General features: G+C 36.2%; 4 protein-coding genes across 6 annotated transcripts; 3 read left to right on the plus strand and 1 right to left on the minus strand.

The window, feature by feature from the left end:
• The first annotated feature begins 214 nt into the window (after positions 1 to 214).
• On the plus strand, positions 215 to 3,601 carry LOC102616908 (transcription factor bHLH90). 2 transcript variants are annotated; one of them, XM_006484255.4, is made up of 8 exons: positions 215 to 823; positions 967 to 1,158; positions 1,245 to 1,323; positions 1,745 to 1,813; positions 1,899 to 2,402; positions 2,497 to 2,727; positions 2,868 to 3,044; positions 3,300 to 3,601. In XM_006484255.4, exons 1-8 carry the CDS (start codon positions 723 to 725, stop codon positions 3,360 to 3,362), a joined length of 1,416 nt encoding a protein of 471 aa, XP_006484318.1. In that variant the 5' UTR covers positions 215 to 722; the 3' UTR covers positions 3,363 to 3,601. The 2 variants fall into 2 exon arrangements, with proteins under 2 accessions (XP_006484318.1, XP_052295249.1); XM_052439289.1 differs by lacking the exon at positions 3,300 to 3,601 and having other exon boundaries at positions 2,822 to 3,029.
• Positions 3,513 to 8,612, minus strand: LOC102616604 (proline-rich receptor-like protein kinase PERK13). 2 transcript variants are annotated; one of them, XM_052439288.1, is made up of 9 exons: positions 6,997 to 8,612; positions 6,445 to 6,906; positions 6,273 to 6,359; positions 5,829 to 5,899; positions 5,662 to 5,738; positions 4,778 to 4,925; positions 4,528 to 4,689; positions 4,176 to 4,413; positions 3,513 to 3,660 (listed from the first exon to the last, which is right to left on the minus strand). In XM_052439288.1, the coding sequence occupies exons 1-9, from the start codon at positions 7,925 to 7,927 to the stop codon at positions 3,656 to 3,658; spliced, it is 2,181 nt and encodes a 726-aa protein (XP_052295248.1). In that variant the 5' UTR covers positions 7,928 to 8,612; the 3' UTR covers positions 3,513 to 3,655. The 2 variants fall into 2 exon arrangements, with proteins under 2 accessions (XP_052295248.1, XP_015387370.1); XM_015531884.3 differs by lacking the exon at positions 3,513 to 3,660 and having other exon boundaries at positions 3,692 to 4,413.
• Positions 8,613 to 10,036: 1,424 nt separating this feature from the next.
• LOC102617302 (probable inactive poly [ADP-ribose] polymerase SRO2) lies at positions 10,037 to 12,812 on the plus strand. Its single transcript, XM_006483802.4, has 6 exons — positions 10,037 to 10,247; positions 10,405 to 10,892; positions 11,167 to 11,405; positions 11,516 to 11,634; positions 11,763 to 11,858; positions 12,425 to 12,812. Exons 2-6 carry the CDS (start codon positions 10,411 to 10,413, stop codon positions 12,491 to 12,493), a joined length of 1,005 nt encoding a protein of 334 aa, XP_006483865.1. The 5' UTR covers positions 10,037 to 10,247; positions 10,405 to 10,410; the 3' UTR covers positions 12,494 to 12,812.
• A 5,531-nt stretch (positions 12,813 to 18,343) lies between these two features.
• On the plus strand, positions 18,344 to 19,555 carry LOC102616997 (uncharacterized). Its single transcript, XM_006483801.4, has one exon. The coding sequence runs from the start codon at positions 18,554 to 18,556 to the stop codon at positions 19,394 to 19,396; it is 843 nt and encodes a 280-aa protein (XP_006483864.1). The 5' UTR covers positions 18,344 to 18,553; the 3' UTR covers positions 19,397 to 19,555.
• Positions 19,556 to 20,134: the final 579 nt, after the last annotated feature.

Raw genomic sequence — 20,134 nt, forward strand, 5'->3', positions numbered from 1 at the left:
ATTTTCCTCTTGCAGAGATTTGTGCAGCTTTGATACGACTATGTAGTACCGTTTTGGAAAAGCAAATTGCATCGGATTGAATTTGAATATATTCCCTTTCTTTGATATTCCTATCTTTGGAACAAGCATTTTTCCTCCACGCGCAATTGGAGACAATGTTCAGGACGGCATTTTTAAATATAATTTTAGGAAAAAACAAAAGAAAGAAAAAAAAGGAAAAACTAAATTCTTTTAAAAGAAGAAAAAAAATAAAATTAAGCCAAAAACATCTCGGAAAGTACCAAAATTAGTGGTATTATTGTCGACTGTCAGAGCGCGTGTAAAATCCACATAAAGGGGGAGTAACGAGCGTTGTATTTCTTTTTTTTTTTTTTGGATAAATGTATTTCTTATTTAATAAAACAATGAAATTTGATGATTTGCAAGCAGTTAAGGGTAGCTGTCAGTATTTCACCAGAGCAATTTGGAACCATTCGATGGCCGTTTTCTGCTGCATATCTCCCTGCAGCTATCAGATTCCTGGCTGTCGCTGCAGATTTTGTACTGATTAAGCTGATACTCACAGTCTTAATCAGACGAAGTTAGTTACCTTTGTCTTGTAGAGAAAGAAACAAAAGATTGATAAATTAAGGAATGCATTAAATAAAATATCATTGTTACTACAAATTTACACTATATATAAAGAAACCCAGAAGAATAAAAGCTCCGAAGAGAGAGGAGACATGAGAGACTTGGAGAAAGCTGTTGAGTGGCTAAGACCCTTTGTTGATTCAAAGGCTTGGGATTATTGTGTTGTGTGGAAGTTAGGTGATGACCCTTCAAGGTACTTCATTTTGAGCTAAATAGCCAGGGGAGGAACAAAAAAAAAACTTCCCACATTGGTTTTTTTACTTGTTTTGCAGTATTTAGTATTCAATCTCTTTGGTTGTGAACAAAATTAAATTAATATTTTGAATGGTTTTCTAGGTTTATTGAATGGTTGGGTTGCTGTTGTAGTGGTGGTGTTGGGGGTGGTTTTGAGTATGTTAAGGTCAAAGAAGAAAGTGGGGAAGAGCAGAAGTTTTCTTTCTGCAGGGATGCTCACTTGAAGCATTCTGCGAGGACCAAGGCTTGTGAGGCTCTTGCCCAGTTACCTTCTTTCATGGATCTTTATTCTGGGTATGTTCCATTTTCTCTCAGTTTCTCAGTTCTCTACGTGTTTGTTGATTGTTTAGAAAGATTTCGTATTTGAATGAAACGTTCAGAATTCATGGAGAGGTGGTGATTACAAACCAGCCCAAGTGGATTAGCCTTGCCAATTCCTCAGACTCGATTGCTTCACATGTGAGCATTTCTTTCTACCCGCCTCTTTCATTACAACAAACATAACTTTGGTCGGCACAACATGGTCTGATTAGAAAGAAACATGAGTTACTATTTATTAAGTCCTTCAATTGCAAAATTATCAAAAACATTGACTGACTTGTCAAGCTTAAGTTGATTCTTCACAGTGTTTTTCATTCATTGATTAATAAGACTGAATGTCTGGCCAAGTCAGCTCCTTTACAAACAGAAGTAAAGGCCTAAAATCCAAATCTATGAGCTTCGACACATTCTTTCTGAAAGTCCCCTGCCAAGCATGCATTATTGTCAATTAATTAGAAACAAATATATGCATCTTACTTTATTGTCTGTACTACCGAAACTAATGCTTAATGTGATGATTCATTCTGTTTTGACTTTGGTGAATGTTATTTCTTTACAGCAATCAAATTCCACTCGAGTTCTAATTCCTGTTTTTGGTGGTCTTATTGAACTCTTTGCCGCAAAGCATGTAAGATCTATTCAGATTTTTATTACATTTCAACAAGGTGATCGAGTGTTTATCCTTCAATGACAAGACAACGTACCTTTTTCAGATATCAAAAGATCAGAACATCATAGAGTTAGTCCTAGCTCACTGTAACACATCTATAGAACAAAGAGTTGTGCCAGCAGGAAGCTCTTACGATGTGGGCCTAGATGAAAAATGTCTTGATATCTTGCTCAAAGAGAACTTACAAAACTTTCCATCTCCTCTTCAGTTGTTAACATTCGTTCCCGGTACCCAAGTTCTTTCTGCTGCAACCCGATTTAACACCCACCCTTACAATGAGGGATCATCCAGGGGTTCAAATCCTTCAATTGAGCATCCATCATTTGATTCAAATTATGGCTACATTGCTCAAAATGCACCTCTGATGCAGCCAATTGGAAATTCCTTCGCCAAAAGACCTAAGTGCAAAAGCCATGTGTTTAAGGAAGAACTGGGAGAAAGACACAGGCTGGGAAGGGCCAAGAATCTTATTACAGAAAGGAACAGGAGGAACAAGCTAAAAGATGGGCTCTTTGCTTTACGCGCTCTAGTCCCCAAGATATCCAAGGTTAACATTACCTATTTTTCAAATACTACAATAGCATATTTGATTTCATTTATTATTTAATTTTCATGGAAATTTTGTTAATGCATTCTTGTAGATGGATAGAGCTGCTATTCTAGGAGATGCAGCTGAATATATTAAGGAGTTGCTGCAGGAGGTGGATAAACTCCAGGATGAACTAAAGGAAAATGAGGACTGTGAGAAGGATAATGAAGAAATGAAATCATTCAAATTGGATGAGATACATGAAGGCACCAGCACCACGTACTTGCCTGCTAGTGAGCACAATAAAAGTTTCCCAGCCTGTGGCGAAAAGGGAAAATCAGAGGTACAGAATATAGCAGCAGATCCTCTAATTTAGCTGCGACTTTTCTACTCTTATTTATGAAAAAAGAAAGGCTATTAATTATATAATTTAGCAGCCCCCCATCAAATGCTCAGTAATTTCCGCATGGAATATCTTCCTAGGTGCGAGTAGAAGTGAACCAGATCAACGATAGAGATTTCTTAATTAAGCTGTTGTGTGAGCATGAGCGAGGTGGATTTGTGAGGTTGATGGAGGCTATAAATTCTTTAGAGCTTCAAGTGATAGATGCCAATGTTACCACATTCAATGGCAAGGTGCTGAACATTCTCAGGGTTCAGGTAAGATTTGATAGCAAGAAATCGTAGTATTGAAGTGGGAGTTAACAAGGTGCTTGCTCCATTGGAGCTTTCACAAAAACTAAGTGAGAACATGTAGCAAAAAATGAGAAAATGCAGAAGATACTCCTTGGATGCTGGTATAGTATTATGTTATGACAATTGCTGAAAATGGAACAAAACAGAATGACTGATCTTAAACATAGTTCATTAATTTTTTGTTCTAATACATAGTAACTCTTTTAATTTTCCTGTTAGGCACATAAGGAAAACATTCGACTGAAGAAATTAAGAGAGACATTGATCGAGCTAACAGGGTAATGCAGCAGATATGAAGTGCAAAACAGGAAAGGAAGCTGATACAGTTTTCCAATCTTAGATAACGAAGGGTTCAACCGATATAAAGTAGAGAGCTCCATTCAATCTAAATTGACATTTTTTTCCTTCACCAAGCATCCAAAATCAAGCGTGTTTGAATATGATTTAACTTTTAGCTGTTGAAAGTATGAACGTGGTAGTCTTTTCCCTCCTCTTTGTTGGTTTCAAAAACGGCATAGTATCAACCACTGGTCTTGTTTGTCACTCCCTTCATTTGCTCGAAACTTCAGGCAAACTTATTCTGAAATGATATTACTAGTTAGGGAAATACCAGGGCTTTAAAAAGAACGTAAAATAAATATGAAAAGTGTAAAATATATGGGCTCATTTTGCTATGAGCTCAAACTTAACATAATAGTCAGAACTTTCTGATAACTAAGCACACCAAAACAGAAAGACTTGCTATAATGGAAACGTGTTTAATCACTGAAAAAGAAAACAAGAATAAAACTCACTTTACAAGCTTTCCCCATTCTCTGCTAAATCATTCGAGGGAACTAAAGAATGCATCACTATTTCACATAAAAAGTTAATTTTGTTTACACGCTAATGAGTATTGGATCAGGTCAAACAAATGTTACCGGTGAGATAAGGCCTTTCCCAGTATTGTAAGATAAAATGTGAAGAAGAATCTAGGCTAGCAGACATATTCAGGAAAATTTCCTTTAGGTTAAAACCGATGAGCATAGCGGCCTTGACCACCGCTGTATCTCTGCTCACTATAATGTTGGTTCATGGCTCGAGTTTCTGACTCACCACTGGTGAACTCGCTCGAAGTCCCTTGAGACATAAATGAACCCGAGTGTCCACGGGATGCCTCTCTGGAAGTGTATTCTCCGCTCATGTCAGAGCTGTCCCCGAGGCCAAGTGCCATCTTCCGGAACATCATTATGTCTTGATTGTATTGCCCAGAATCATAAACGGTGCTTTGACCATATTTCACCCCATTGCTGAGATCAGACATTTCTCCTTCACTGTCCAATGCCCTCACCACCTAAGAGACAATAAACAAAAAATTTCATTCTTCGACTCCAAAACTCTCCATTCCAATGCTGAAAATAAGACCAGCTGAAACAAAAACAGATCAAATGGAGACTGGTGATATTACCTGAACCATGCGGGGACGCTTTGGACCAGAATGGCGTACACATGCAGCAGCTGCCTCAATCATTCTAAACATTTCACTCTCCACATAGTGCTTTTCAAGCCGTGGATCAACTATTTCACTCAAGTCACCAGTTTCAATGGCACGAACAAGGACAGGTCGCGCCTGCCAAAATCATATCAACAAATTGTTCACAGAGAAGCAAGCATGCCATAAGAAGACAAGAAGGAATTTTTTAAAAATTAATCCATACCCATTCAACCAAACTCTCATCCCCTAAAGGCTGAGTTGGATCAACTGGCTTACGCCCTGTTATAAGCTCTAGCAGCACAACTCCGAATGAGAATACATCTGATCTATCAGTCAATTTTCCACTTGATGCATACTCTGGTGCCAAATACCTGAAAGCCAAATCGAGATTGATGCATGATCAGACACAAATATTTGTAGCTAAGATATTATAAACATGCTGCTGTAAGTACTAATCTCTTAAGAAGTTGTCAACTTCTTTCTTCCTGATGTAGCGGAAGTTTAATGTTCAAAATATTCCGTTGATTCTAGAGTTTAGAGATTAAGACTTGTTGATTCCGCAGAATACCAAAAATTAATTGTTCAAATACTCACAAAGAGATTTGAAAATTGAAATATTATTGAACTCCAAATTCTGCCTTTAAAAGCTACAAAAGACACTTATTTATACTAAGAAAGACTTATCCTAATATGATTATAAAACCTATTTTAATAAGACTTATGCCTAAATTAGGAATATTACCCAAATAAGCAATACCTAAACAATAAGACTCTAAATAGTAAACTAAATTAAACTAGAATACAAATTAATTAAAATATTCCTAAATATTATACATTTAAATATAATTAGGATTTCTTCAATTTCTTGCTCTGCATCACTTCCCTTCCAACCTTCCAGAAGAAGGTACTTTTCTTTGAACTTGAAACTATTTTGAGACATCTAAAAAAAAAAAAACTCCAGGCAAGTTATCCATTCGAAGTGCTTATATTAAGACTTCTAATAGCTCAAGGACCTCAAAAACTGACAAGGAAGCGCAAGTATAAGAACTAAACAGAGTAACTCTAAGTTGCAAAAGAAATCAGCTGTTCTATACAATTTAAACCTACCCAAATGTCCCCATGACCCTAGTTGATACGTGGGTCTGAGTAGTGTCGTTCAGTTTGGCAAGTCCAAAGTCTGCCACCTGTTTTTGAAGCAATTCTCATATTAAAGCCATGTCGCGTAGCAGCAGAGAAAAAGAAAGGATTTTTATCGCAAACTAGCAATCAGTAACCTGTGCTTCGAACTCATCGTCCACCAGAATGTTTGCTGACTTAATGTCCCTGTGAATAATTTTTGGATGACCTACATATAAATCAGATAACGATAAGGCAGTTTCGGTTATTCGAATATATAATATAATTTAACTTACAATGATTCCAATTTAAATTTTGAAAAGTAAATACAATAAAAATTTTTAACGATGACGAAACATTTCATGTAACAAGATGAAATCTACTATGTATTTCATTGGCTGCTTTCACTAAAAAGGAAAACATATCATCCCATGTAACTTGCAGATTGAAAAATAAACCAGAGTAATCTCTCTGAATAGTCTCCACCGATGAATCATCAGTCATAATGAATTCACCGCCAAGAGACGTTGCAGTTTTCTATAGTAAGTTCTTCAGGCAACATGCATGATACTAGAGATGAGAAAGCACAAAGAGATACATACAATCTTCATGTAAATATGCCAAACCCTTAGCTGCGCCGAGAGCAATCTTAACTCTTTTGGTCCATTCCAGTACCGGCTGTCCTTTACCTGATAACACAAATCAATATCTGAGTTAGTGATTTGAGAACATAAAATCAAGCTGATAGGAGAAAACTTTTTAAAATTATCTTACCATGCAAATGATGCTCCAGATTGTTATTTGGAACAAATTCGTAGATGAGCAATCTGTTTTTCTCGGAAATGCAATAGCCCACCAAGGAGACCAAATGTCGATGATGAACACGACTGATAATCTCAACTTCAGCCCTGAATTCTCTCTCCCCTTGCCCACTGCCAGACTTGAGTTGCTTGACAGCCACCACTTTCCCTTCTGGTAGATTTCCCTTATAAACACAACCGAAGCCTCCCTCACCAATAACATTTTCCCTAGCAAATCCATTTGTTATTTCCATTAACTCTTCATAGGTAAAAAAGGACTTAGAACCACCTAAAACACCAGAGTCTGGTCCCCCACCATGGTACCCAACCCCTCTTTGACTCCCGTAGCTGTGCATCTGCGGTGTTTGCGAGCCATAGTAGGTGTCTACTGGACCAGAATTTCCCATTTGGTAATTCTGAGTATAGTAATATGCATCTACATGAGAAAAATTATTAATAAAAATTAAATCCATAAAATATTACATTCAACGAGAACACCCAAAAAACAAAAAACAAATAAAGTAACCTGTTTTTTCATTAAAATTGTTGGGAGGGGGCATGTAATGGGTCGCATATGCATCTCGTCTCCTTCTCCTTCCCCTTGCCAAAAAAAAGATGGCAATTAATACAATGAGAACCACACCTGCTGCTGTTGCACCAATGATAGCCTGATCATCATTACTTGAACTCCCTTTTGTTGAATCACTGGAGTGCCCTGAACTGGAAGTAGGCGTCTTCTTGCTGTTAGAATGTGAGGATGAGGATGATTCTTCAGGTGATGATTTTGAAGTGGGAGACTTGGAATTTGAAGGAGGGCTAAGTTCGTTTGGTGAAGAATTCTCGTTTGGCGTGGATGGGGTTCCAGATTGAGATGTTGAAGGGGATGGAGGAGAACCAGGATTTGATGGCGGAGCCCATTTCGTGTCTCGGGAATCAGTGGTACCATTTGAGGGCACTGGATTTCCTTGATTGGATTGAATACCAGGAGGGGGAGAATCAGGGGGAGTAGATGCTTGACCAGGTGGAGCGGGGGGCGAATTCTTGGATTGTTCAGGAGGAGGGGAAGCACCACCATCACCAGGTGGTGGCGATGATTGTGATTCTGACCGTGTTGGTGGTGGTGAAGCTGGTGGTGGCGAAGCTGAACCCGAAGCCGGGGGTGGTGATGCTGGAGGAGGTGAACCTGGTGGGGGTGAAGCTGCAGGTGGGGGCGAAGCAGGCGGTGGCGACGCGGGTGGGGGAGAGGCAGGCGGAGGAGAGGCAGCTGGGGTTGTTGAGTTATTGCCTCCGCCACCATTATTATTATTATCAGCAGGAGGGGGGGTCACCTTCTTTTCAGGAGATTCAGTTTTCTCTGCTGGGGCAGGCGGTGCCTTTGCCTCTTCCTTCCTCTCCCCTAATCCTGATGATGCATTATTTGCTACTGGAGGACCCGGCGTTTCCGCCGAGTTTGCCATTATTCTCCTAATTTTTTCACAATTCTGCTTCCCCTCTACTGCTCTTTATTATTTATTTGTCCTCTTTTATTGTTATTATTTCCTCTTTTAAAACTCAATTTTCTTCCTCCTCTGTGTAATTCTGTTACAATTAATTGTATTTCTTCAGTCAGTTCGATTACCCTACAATTTTTCCAATTGGAGACGCAAAATGCAAACGGGTAACCAAAAATTTTGAAAGAATCAAAGAAGAGAAACAAAATGGGAACCTTTGGATAATACTAAGAAATGGGGGAAGAAGCTAATCTTGCAAGAACGAGCGACCCATTTCCAGACAATGAAGGCAAAAACGAAAATAATAACAATAATAATCTGGGTTCCAGGCCGTACGCGTATGGAGCTAGGCTTTGTTACTACAGAACAACAACTTCCGAAAATTTCTCAAATTTTGGTGTTTTATTTTAGATTTATAAGTCATTGTCGTCTTGTCTCTCTCTTCGTCATTTCTGTAATACGCACGCACGATTTCCGTTAATTAACTACCCATCTTTCTTATTTTCATTCGTACCTCTCTCCTAAAGTTTCGGGTTACCGCGCAAAACCATTGCCGTCTCTTTTCGGGTAAAACTATACCAGGCCCATTACCCGCTCCGATTTTGCCACATCAGGATTTTTTTTTTTTTTTTTTTTGTATTATCCTATCTGTTCAGGCCCAGCAATTCCTGTTTTTGCACAACACAACCTAGGATATTTTTGGCCGCAACATTTGAACAGATTCGTCCGTTTTTGCAAAATAGTCGATAATTGAGAGCAAATAGAGTTTGGACAGCGGAATTGAATTCAAAATCTCATGGAAAAAGACATTCCGACCCTTAATGTACCGTTAATAAACTGTTAAACCTCATTGATTAAAAAACAAACATATAAAATTCATAAATTTCATCTATTTGGATAAAAATAAATGTAATATATTACCGCTAAGATTAGTGTACTATAATATTAATTTTTTTACATTCAAAGACACAAAAGTTAATAATATCTAGAGTTGGATGTCAAATTTTGAAACAATGGGGTTTATTGTTTATTTTCAAATAATAGGATCTAGTTGTCTATTAAAACAAATCTTGAAGGTTTGACGATTGTTTTCTTTTAATCTCATTCACATAAGTCCATTTTTAGATATTGTTTGCGTTAATGTGTTTTGATAGATCAAATAGGTAAGAAGACCTTTTTAATCAAATCAATCTCATCTGTACAAATAATTCGCTAAAAAAATATATTCAAACAAACTCCTGATAAGAGAAAAAATTAAACAAGCTATCCTTTAACATTTATATCAACCTCATTTGAATGATTAATGTGTACATTGCAAGTTATTAAAATTACTACATTTTAATAATGATGCACTGGTGAAAGTGACTTGCATCAATATTCTTTTTCTTTTTTTCTTTTTTCTTTTTTGAGAAAGGACTTCTCTCTAATATTAAAATTATTATTTTTATGTATCATTACCGGATCTTCATCCTCCGACCACTAATTGAAGCATGGATTGATGAAGGGTAACTACTGCAAATAAACATTAGAAAAAAAAAAAGATGAAATTTGACCAAAGATAAGAATTGAAAAATAGTAATTTTGATTCAAAATTTTCAAAAGAGAAGATATTCCAAAAAAATAAAAAAATATGATGTACATTCCAGTGGTCTTAAAATTTGCTGAAGTTTATCAAAAATATTCGGAAAAATTATTAAACATGAAGAATTAAAAAACCCAAAATAATAACTGAGGAAAAGTCAATTAAGTCCGAACTAGAAACAGTCTGTAAAATTAATTTTGCGCACGCATGTCCCATGCCACACCGTTCTTAATATTCTATTACTTGATTCGAAAGTAACATAAATCAAAGTGCCCAAAATACAACTTTCGGGTTACATGATCTGAAGCCAGATCATCAATTTCTTAAACAAACACCCTTCAAATACCTAAATCACCCTTCAATTCAACGAAATAAAAGTAAATAACCGCCGGAACATTAATGGCTATTTCAGTAATTGCGTCTCTGACACAAAACTTAAAATAAAAAATTTACATCACCAAGAAAAATTTGATCTCCCTTGTTTAGAGGATGCGGCACGAAAACGGTCCCCCTCTAAACCGCCATAAAAAACCCACCACCGAAATTGGCCGTTTTTAATTTTTAATTTTTTACCTTCTCAAATTCTCACATGACACGTATACATAAATAACTTCATTTTTGGTTTCTTTGCTTTCTTCTCCAAGCAATTATGCCATCGAATTCATACTTCTAAACAAACTCTTAACACCCATCGAACTTCAAGAGGTTTCTCTTCCTCTCTTTCAATTCCTTCTATCTTTTGAATTGTTTTATTTATTTATTTTTTAAGTTGTCTCTGGCTTTCTTGTTCCTTAAGTTTCTTGAATCTTGTTTATAATTTGATTTTTTTTTTTAATTATTATGTACGTGCTTGATGTTTTAGTGAAACATGGAACAAGTTAACAACCAAGAACAAGTTTCAATTACGATAAAATACGACGAAATCTCAGACGGCGGTGCCGCCACTGACGAGTGTACCTCTGCTTTTGATACATTCGGGTTTTTTGCGAACAATGGAATGGTTAAGATCGAAGAAGGCGACATGAACCACTACCTTGTCAAGAAATGCTTTCTATCTGGCATGGGCCCGCTAGCCGCTGACACGAGAATTGTGGCTCTACACAAGAACTCGTGTTCTAGTTTGATAGCAAGAGCTCGTTTGGATTCTTTCAAGATTTTTGCCAACGCTGTGGCAAAGAAATGTGGCGGTAATGCTAATATTAGGCCTGCTTGGTTTGGTGCTTCCAGGGACGAGATTAATGAGATTGTGTGCCATGGGTTCAGTCAGTGCGGTGGTGATGGAGCTCGTAAACTCGGTCCAATGCATGGTTTTGGTGTTCAATTGTTTCCTATTAACTCTTCCATTAATGGGTAAATTTCACTTCTCAAATTATTGTGGTTTTTGCTAGTACGATTCTTTTCTTGGCGAGTTATTTTTTCTTTTGAGGGATTTGTAATTTCTGATTCTCGCATGCTCTCGGTTTTCAAGCTTTTGTTTGATTTGATTTCTTGGGAAGAAAGGAAAGAAAAAGAAAAGAAACTTTTGACTGCCGGTCTAACTTTTCTATATTATAAAGGGTATGTTTGGAATTGAGGTTCCAATTCTCTTCACTTACATTTCTGATATAGTTTTACAATTTCACAGTGTGCTTTCATCAGAGTCGGATGAAAAGGGGTTGAGGCATATATTGTTATGCCGAGTAATACTGGGGAAGATGGAAGTGATCCCTCGTGGCTCCAAGCAATTTCATCCAACTTCTTTGGAATTTGACTCCGGTGTGGACAATCTATGCAAGCCTAGTAGGTATACCGTGTGGAGTTGTTACATGAATTCTCACATCTTTGTAGACTACATCGTCAGTTTTAGGGTCGTTTGCTTCAGTGGTAAGTAACAATATAGTTCCCATTTGAAACTTTTGGTTTTGATATGCGATGTTTTATTTTAGTATGCGATACTGAACTCTGTTATGCTTGTGTATGTGAAAAACCACAAGCAAGTGCAATCAAAACAACTTCACCATGGAAGGGGATTCAGACTTTAATGGCTATATTTTCAAGGTTTCTGCATCCTTCTAAAATGGCTCTGCTTGCGAAATACTATAATGATCTCCAAGTAAGTACTTCAATTTTAATATCATCTCTTATACTTCACACAATTACTTTGTTTGCCCTTATTTTTTCTTTTTTTCCTAATGATGATCTGTGTAAATTTTTCATTTTTTATTTTTATTTTTATCACAGAATCAAAAGATTACGTCTCAACAATTTGTAATGAATCTGAAGCAAGTAACCGGGGACAAGTTGCTTTATACAGTAACAAAATTTTATATGAACGAGGTATGACTGCATACAAGTTGTTACTTCCTCAGCACACGTTATAGAGATGATATGTTTCCAATTTTCAATTCTCTTTAAATAGCTTTCACATCTGGGTTTAAGTGTCGTAGCTGTACCATATAGACTAAGTATTTAAGAGATCAATTTCACAGTTGAAATCATATTATACGTGGATATAGATAGCATTCTTGGGCGTCTGTGGCACGCGTATGGCTGCAACTTTTGACTTTTTTGCAGAAAACATTTGAATGGCTGCTTATTTTACAATTATTAATATTATTATCTGACGCTGAAGAAACTTAGGCACCAAGTACTCTATCTTTTGGGTAAGGAAGTAAAATAGTAGTCGTTGAAAGTGGCCTTCAGATTGGATTGTTCCTATAGCTATACATAAGCATAACACCAAAATCATGATCTCTACGACATTTTTGTGTTGCTGAGTTGGGTATTACTGACTGCTTGGTCAATGTTTCAGTTTTTATTCCCATCCTCTTCTTCAAGCATTGCAACTCTAATAGTCCAATGCCTGATTTGGCAATTTCTAATTAGAATTAGATGTTCTGCAGCTACGTTCGGCAAGAAATGCTGGCGGCAGCAGAGGTGCCAACTGTCAAATAGAACGAGAACGGATATAGCTGATGCCGATTACTGGTGTTGTAGTAACTAATGGTTGAAGAAGTGTAAATTGGCTTGTTTTGCACTTGAATCTCGAAGACTAATACAGAATCCGAAGTGAAAAGCGAATTTGTTTTAGGCAAATGATAATTTCAAATACTATATATAGTTTAGTTGTTAAGAAGGATTTGTCATGTTTCTTTCACTGTCAGTAGGCATTTACGAATTGTGAAACTTGAGCTATTATTGAGATTCCAATTTCCAACTGTAGTGGTGTACCTTGACAAACAAAGGCTCCACTTTCAATTTCAGAAGCCCATTTTAAACATGATTGGAAGATTCTGATGTTTTAAGACGTGGAGACAAATTCAAGCACTTGTCTTTTATTAGTCGATCTAGCAAAATCTAAAACCACCAAGTCGATCCCATAGAATCTCATGCCTGAGAAGTTGAACAATGATATGCTTCGCCTCCAGTATATTCATTATTTTGGACTTTAAACTAATTGCGTGTGTGGTCTGCTGCCAGTGATATTGCAATTTGCGAAAGGTAGTACTGGTGTCCCCCACTTTTTGTGTAATAATCATTCACACCCGATTGGTTTACAAATTACAGTCACAAATTTTTTTGGCAACCTTACATGAAGCAACAGTGGCTATTTCTGTAAAATTTGCCCTTTGAAATAAAATCCTACTCTGTTGTATCTAAACTGCCATAAATGAGTTACATCCTTCAAAAATGGCTCTGATCACGCGATACGTAAATGATTTTCAACTTTCAAGAAAGTACATACCACTTGTATTCTCCCATTTTAATTTCATTTCCACTTCATTTTGATCTAATGAGATGCGCAACAAAACTCATCCAAAATCTGAGTCAAGTCTCCGTATCAAGGGCTGAAAGCAAGTTGGTAGTAGCAATATTAATGCTTTTGTGCTTGTAAGGACGAGGCATGAATTGTGTATAGATGAACATGAAGATGTTGCTTGCTTAACAGTTAACACATATTGTTTATCAATTAGCTCGGGCCATACTCTGATGTTATATGGTATACGTAAATGTTTTTTGATGGATGCTGTATTTTTTCAGTTTGGAACTTCTCTTTAACTTCAAATAGCTTTTAGTAAATGCACTGGTCTGGTGATATCTAGTTAAAATTTGACGTTATGCGGCAATTTTGGAAATGGAAAATAAAGAACAGTTGCTGAGCTTATGTTAAGTACTGGTGGTGTTGACTGTTGTGGTGGATAAGGGTTAATTGGCTTGTTTGACACTAATTAAGACCATAGAACTTAAAAGGGTCAATTTATTTTTAGGCAATGGTGATTCCAAATAAGTATTTGTGAATTTTTACACTTAGCTATTATTATTTAGAGTTAGCGTAATGTGGTGTTCGTGTTATGTCAGATTCGTATCGTGTCAAATTTAAGTCGACTCAAACACGACTTATTTAATAATCATGTTAAAATATCGAGACCCTAACCTGACACGAAAAATAAATGGGTTACTTAATAACTTGTTTAATATCTATATATTTAATGAGATTTACGTTAAATATTTGTACATTTTTATACACACACACACACACACACACACATAAGTAATTGTTTGGTCTAGAATCTTAAAGTGTAGGAAAAGTCTGAGAAAACTTTAAAACCGTAGGGTTTTGGAGGCTTAAAATTTAAAGTGTTTAAACCGTATGATTTATGTGTTTTCCCAAATTTTCTTGCACTTTAAAGTTCCAGATTGAAACATTTATTTACACTATTGAAGTTTCAATTTTATATAATAGATAATATTATACATCGACATTATTAAATATACATGTCTATCAATATTTTACGCATTTATACTATTAAAATTCTAAATCTATATAAAATTTTATAAATTAAACATTATGTATATGTTCATCCTTCCAAAAAAATAAAAATAAAAAGAGATAATTATGTCTAATATTGAGTTTTGATAATAAGAACCTATAAATTAATTTAAAATAGAAAATATAATTAAGTCTGATGGATAAATGGATCAATAACTTTAATCATAACCTGACATAGAAAAAAATTGTGTCGACCCATACCCGACACCTTCATTAATCGTGTCAAATTTGATGACCCACGCTCATTTATTTGCATCATATTCGTGTCGAGTAATTGAGTCGTGTCAAATTTTGTCAGCTCTATTATTTTAAGCAAACATACACCGTTTTCACAACTAGTTAGTACATTTTAATTAACAGTGCAGTTATTGGCGCCCCTTAAAATCTCCTTCTAACCACTCTCATATATTGATAATTGTAACCTTAGTTGAAATTATTAAGAAAAGACAAGATATTAGATATTTGTAAACAAGGAGATCATTTTTAAATAAATAACATATGCTAATTGTGCTGTGTTTGTAAACAAACTAACAAATTAAATGGGTTTTTATTTTTCTTCTTCATTTTCATAATTCATAGTATTGTTGGGACAACAAAAGTGAGAGTGATTCATAAATATTATCGAACAATTCATCAACAACCAAAGTAGTTTGAGAAATGAGACTCCATCCATATTTCTTCATTATCTAGACAGCTTATTATTTAACAACTTTGAATTTAGAAGGCAAGCTTCAAGCTAATCTAATTTATTTTTATCCCATCAATAAACAAACAATTTTAAATAAATTAAACAATAAGAGGAGATTTACCACTCAGTCCATCGAATACGAATTGAGTTTCTTTTCTTTGTCTTTTTATTGAGCATAGCAAGAATAGCCATTTCTCGTTTTACTCCTTTTTTGTTTTTTTCCCCTCTCCCCACCTTACTTGAAATCTTGAATTAGAGAATAGCATAAGAAAATAACTTGTTTTAAAGACAGTTTGTGAGCAATAAGAACCACCCTCACGGTGGAGTTTGAAGCACAATGGGATTTCTTATTAGAATTTTAGTGTCATTAGATATTTAAATTAAAATAATATATTTGATGTGATGAAAAAAGGACGGAGGGGGGGTTTAAAGAGAACTAAAGGAGTGCCAATAGTTTCATGTTTTTGCCAGTCAATCCAGCAATCTAGCTAGAAATTGAAAACGTGGTTCGAGTCACCTTGTGAACTGATTGAGTTATGTATTGGAGGAATAGCGATTTTTGACCCCTCAATTTCTCTCACAAACCTTTATTTTTTTCGTTGATCTCACTAGCTGCTAAAATTACCTCTACTGAAAAATAAGCATGTAATTAAAATAAAAAATATAGAGAATTCCAGAAGTCCTAGCCACCGCCATTATCGCTGCCTCAAGCTACTGCAACAATAAGCCTCCATCCCCACTACCAACAAATTTCTCAACACCTACCAGCTGCTGACTAAAACCCCAAACCCCTCATTTATTTGATTTATTCCCCTACTAGCAAATTACAACTGAAGTTAAAACTCTTATACTTCCTATTGTTTCTTCTCCTTCAATTGGCCAAAACCTATCATTTATTTATTTAGAAATAATAATAATAATAGAAAAAAATCATCATAATTGATCTAGTTTGGTTAGCTATCAATCTCAACCACTTCATTACTAGCTTCTCATTTTTATTTTTTATCATTCTTTTCAATTAAGTTCTAATTTCATGATTTTTGTAAATCCATACTTAAAAAGGAAAATTATCTAATGAGATAGTGCTTAAAAGAAAACTAATTTTGTGGCTCGTTTAATTTTTTATAAGGATAATTTTAAAAATAAGTGGGTTAATAAAAAAAATTAAAAAAAAAGGAGAGCTAGTGAGTCATATATCACTACTCATCATGGGCCAGAAGTTTTATTTTGAAACTAGGCTTAAAGCTTACAAGGGGACTTGGAGCCCAATCCAACTGTTGGGTTTTAAAAAACTTAGGAATCTTCTGGATGGCTTTCTCTCTCTCGTTCTATTTTGCCTTTCTTTGAGGGCAAGGTTAGCGGAATGGCTGCTATTATATGAATTTCCTTAGATTTAGTTGGGTCATGCCTTTGCTTTGACCGCCAATGGTGAAATGACCAATGCTAAAAATATTCACCTAATTTAGGCCGCTGAATTTCTGTTTCTCCCCCAATTCAATCTCAATGTGCGTTCGGCACTTTCCATCTTGTTGCTTTAATGCATCAAGTGTCGGATTTGTCAACGACGTCACTTTGAAAGTTCCATCGAAGAATTCTTCTTGTTCAAGGTTGACCTGGTCAATTCATGATGATTACGAGAATCACTTAAATCTTAAAATTGATAGGAGTTTAGCTGCTAATAATAAATTAAATTAATTATACGATGATGTCTTCAACGTTCAAACTTCTACCCAGCGGTTTGCCTTCTCGCATTTCAAATATTATTAATTACAAAGGCTTTAGTGGCTGGAAAAGCCTACAGCCGGTAGATTATGCAAACAATTGTGCACCCCCCCCCCCCCCCCCCCCCTCTAATACTGAATTAGTCACGGAATAAGAACAGAAAAAAATAGAGAAACTTTTATGAAAATAACACAAATTTGGAAGCTACTGTTTATATTTGCCAAAATACTATCCCTAAGCTTAATTTAACTTGTTTATATAGATTATCCTAGTGCTAAATGATAATTTCTGTAATTTTATTGTTAATTTTAAAAAATAGAGAGGTGGTAAAATTCAAAATAATTTTTTAACTTTTATTTTTTACGATTCGAATTTGGGTTGTTAGCAAAAAAAATACCTAAATAAAATTACTTGAAAAACATTCAACTTTGACAGTTCCCTCGGGGCAAGCAATCTAATAGAATAAGGAAAACAGTCTAATGTGATAACATACTCAATTATTAATTTATAGTAATAAACTTGTCTGATATACACGATATGTCCAACATGGAAACATTGATTTAAAATTATGCACAACTCCATTCATTGCCCGATGACCACAAACCCGACAGTTCCCATCTCTTAAGCATTATTGTTTCGTTGCTTCCACAGCACAAGGCCATTACTAGCATTATCTTTATCATTATTGTTCGTTTGGGCAACTCAACAACCTCTCTTTTAATTATTATGCCTATAAGAGATGTGAGCGAGTAACTTCAAACAATTTTATTTAACTAACTATTTATATTCAAATCTTTTGAGTGACCCATCTCTTACCTTAGAAAAATAAAACATTCCTTTTAAATTATTATAATATAATCCAAATAAATATATTTTATACTTTGTAGTAAAATAGTTTACTCCACAAAAATATGAGAAAACATCGACCCATTAAATTAGGGTAAATAAACTCCAAGTGGGAATGTGGGAACTTCAACCAATGCCTCAACCTATGCAAGGCTTGGTACCTTGACTCATCCTCTTCGCTCATCGACTTTCATTCATTCCTTAATTATTCAACAGACAAGCAGCCACCGGCAGTGACAGAGCTATTAATGGTCTATTTAAGGAAACCCATAAAAAAATTAGTTGGCCATCTAGCCATCACAAGATTTATGATACTTTTTTATGTTTCGTTTTTCTAAAATCATAATCTTTCAAGTTTCTCGACATAATTAATTGAAAGTTGGTCATGGGTCTTGCTTACTTGCTCTCCAAAACAGCAACTCCATTTTGGCATCACCCGTGATGTGTATATCTAATTCTATGGATAAATAAAAGGGCTCACAAGGAGTGGATAAAGCATTTTGATTATCGACCTTAGACTTTCCAACATAAAGTAAATAATCGACCGTTGACCCTTCCAAGCTGATGATCGGAAGGTTTCATAGGGCTTCTACAGGGGACCTATTGACACGTGGCAAGCGTACACGGTTTCTAGAGTTCTAGTGTGAGCCCCACAAACGCGTCTGTTTTTTTTTTTTTTGTTTTTTTTTTTTAAATTTCTGTTATTATAAATGAAAGCACCACGTAAAATTTGAAAGGTGCATAACAAAATAGAGCAAGAAACCGGAACTGCTAGTATTTCGGCCGCTGACGCGCTTTGCGTATGCTTCGTACCACTACCATCACCATATATAAGAAGCAATAAAGCGGTAACAATCACTCTTCGTCTCTTCGTACGTGAAAGCTCAACATATCTGACTCTGTCTCTCCCATCAAATCAAAGTACCAAACCCTCTTAAAGAAAAAATGCAAGTATCGGCTTCTAGTGAAGAGAACACCGAAATCTCGGTAGATTTCGAGAAAAAGTTAAAACTGAACGTTCCCGACGAAGAACATGCGCCGAAAGCGGAACAAGAACAGGGTGAAAACGCAGAAGAATTCTCTTTCGCGTGCTCGAACTCGGTTCAGTCGCCGGTTTCGGCGGATGACGCATTTGTTAACGGCCAGATCCGGCCGATATTTCCGGTATTCGACCAAACCTTACTCTACCGCAGTGGTGAGAGTGAAGTGAAAGATGATTCGAAGCAGAAGCAGTCTCTGAGACCTCCGTTGAGGAAGTTGTTTGTTGAAGAACGGTCTGAGCTGGAAGAAGAAGAAGAAGAGCCCGTCGGGCCGTTCTGCGAGTGGTCGTCTGGTAATAAGACGGTGAAGGAAGCTACGCCGGAGCCTTGTAAGAAGAGCAACTCAACTGGCTTCTCCAAGCTTTGGAGATTTCGGGAATTTCTTCGAAGCAGCAGCGACGGCAGAGACGCGTTTGTTTTCTTGAATAATAATAACAACAATAATAATGATAACAATACGCGTGAAAGTGACACGGGAAAGAAATCGAGTAAGAGGCCTGACAAGTCAAGCGAAAAGCCGACGGGGACCCAAACGACGCCGGGCCAGAAAACGAGTAAGGTTGAGAAAGTAGTGAAAGTGTCGGGGAATAAGCGGGTGAAGGCCGAAACGGTGACATCTGTGTACGAGAAGTATTATGTGAGGAATAGAGAAGGTGATAAACGGAGGCCGTATGCACCGTACAGGCAAGATGTGGTTGGGTTCTTCACTAACGTTAATGGTCTTAGCAGAAATGTTCATCCTTATTGAACCTTTTCTTTGGTTGATTGTCTTTCTGTAATTACAAGAGTAGCGAATTCTTTTTTTATTTTTTATTTTGGATTTACTTGTAAATCCCCGGAAAGAATGGGGATCTTTTGTAAATCAGTGACTTTGATTATAAGATCAGCGTGATGATGTTGGATTAAATTTGTTTAATTATTGTTTTTTAAGTTGGAAAATCTTGGGCTAGCTAATGATCAATGAAATGAAGGTCCCATTTGCATGCAAATACAGCACTGCGATATGAATGAGATGTTCAATTTTAATTGTCAATTATAGATTGTTGGTGTGTTGACTGGTTCATAGGTTTATCAATACTCACAATTCAATTCAATGCTTCCAAGCGGCTTTTATCCAGAAGAGAAGAATGAGTCGAGAGGTATTGGAATTGGAAGACCATAAAATCGAAGCGAAACGAATTATTTGTGTTGAATTCAAAAACTCCTTTTAAGTTACAGAGAGAGAGAGAGAGAGACACACACACACACATTAATGAGAGTAGTTAGAACTGATTGTAAAGGGTGAAATGATTTGACGAGCCTAGACCCTAGAGGATGGTCCGGCCATGGATTCGGCAAATCCCCATCAATTTACTACGAAAGAGACGCAAGAAAAGGACAGTTTTGAAATGAATGAACCCCACTTGCCATTCTCTGAAATTGCAAGGGCGTCACGTCACATCCAAACATCTTTTTTCAACGCACGCTCACATTTTTTTCCCAAGAA

The sequence above is a fragment of the Citrus sinensis genome, chromosome 4 (genome assembly GCF_022201045.2).
Source record: "Citrus sinensis cultivar Valencia sweet orange chromosome 4, DVS_A1.0, whole genome shotgun sequence".
NCBI lineage: Eukaryota > Viridiplantae > Streptophyta > Magnoliopsida > Sapindales > Rutaceae > Citrus > Citrus sinensis.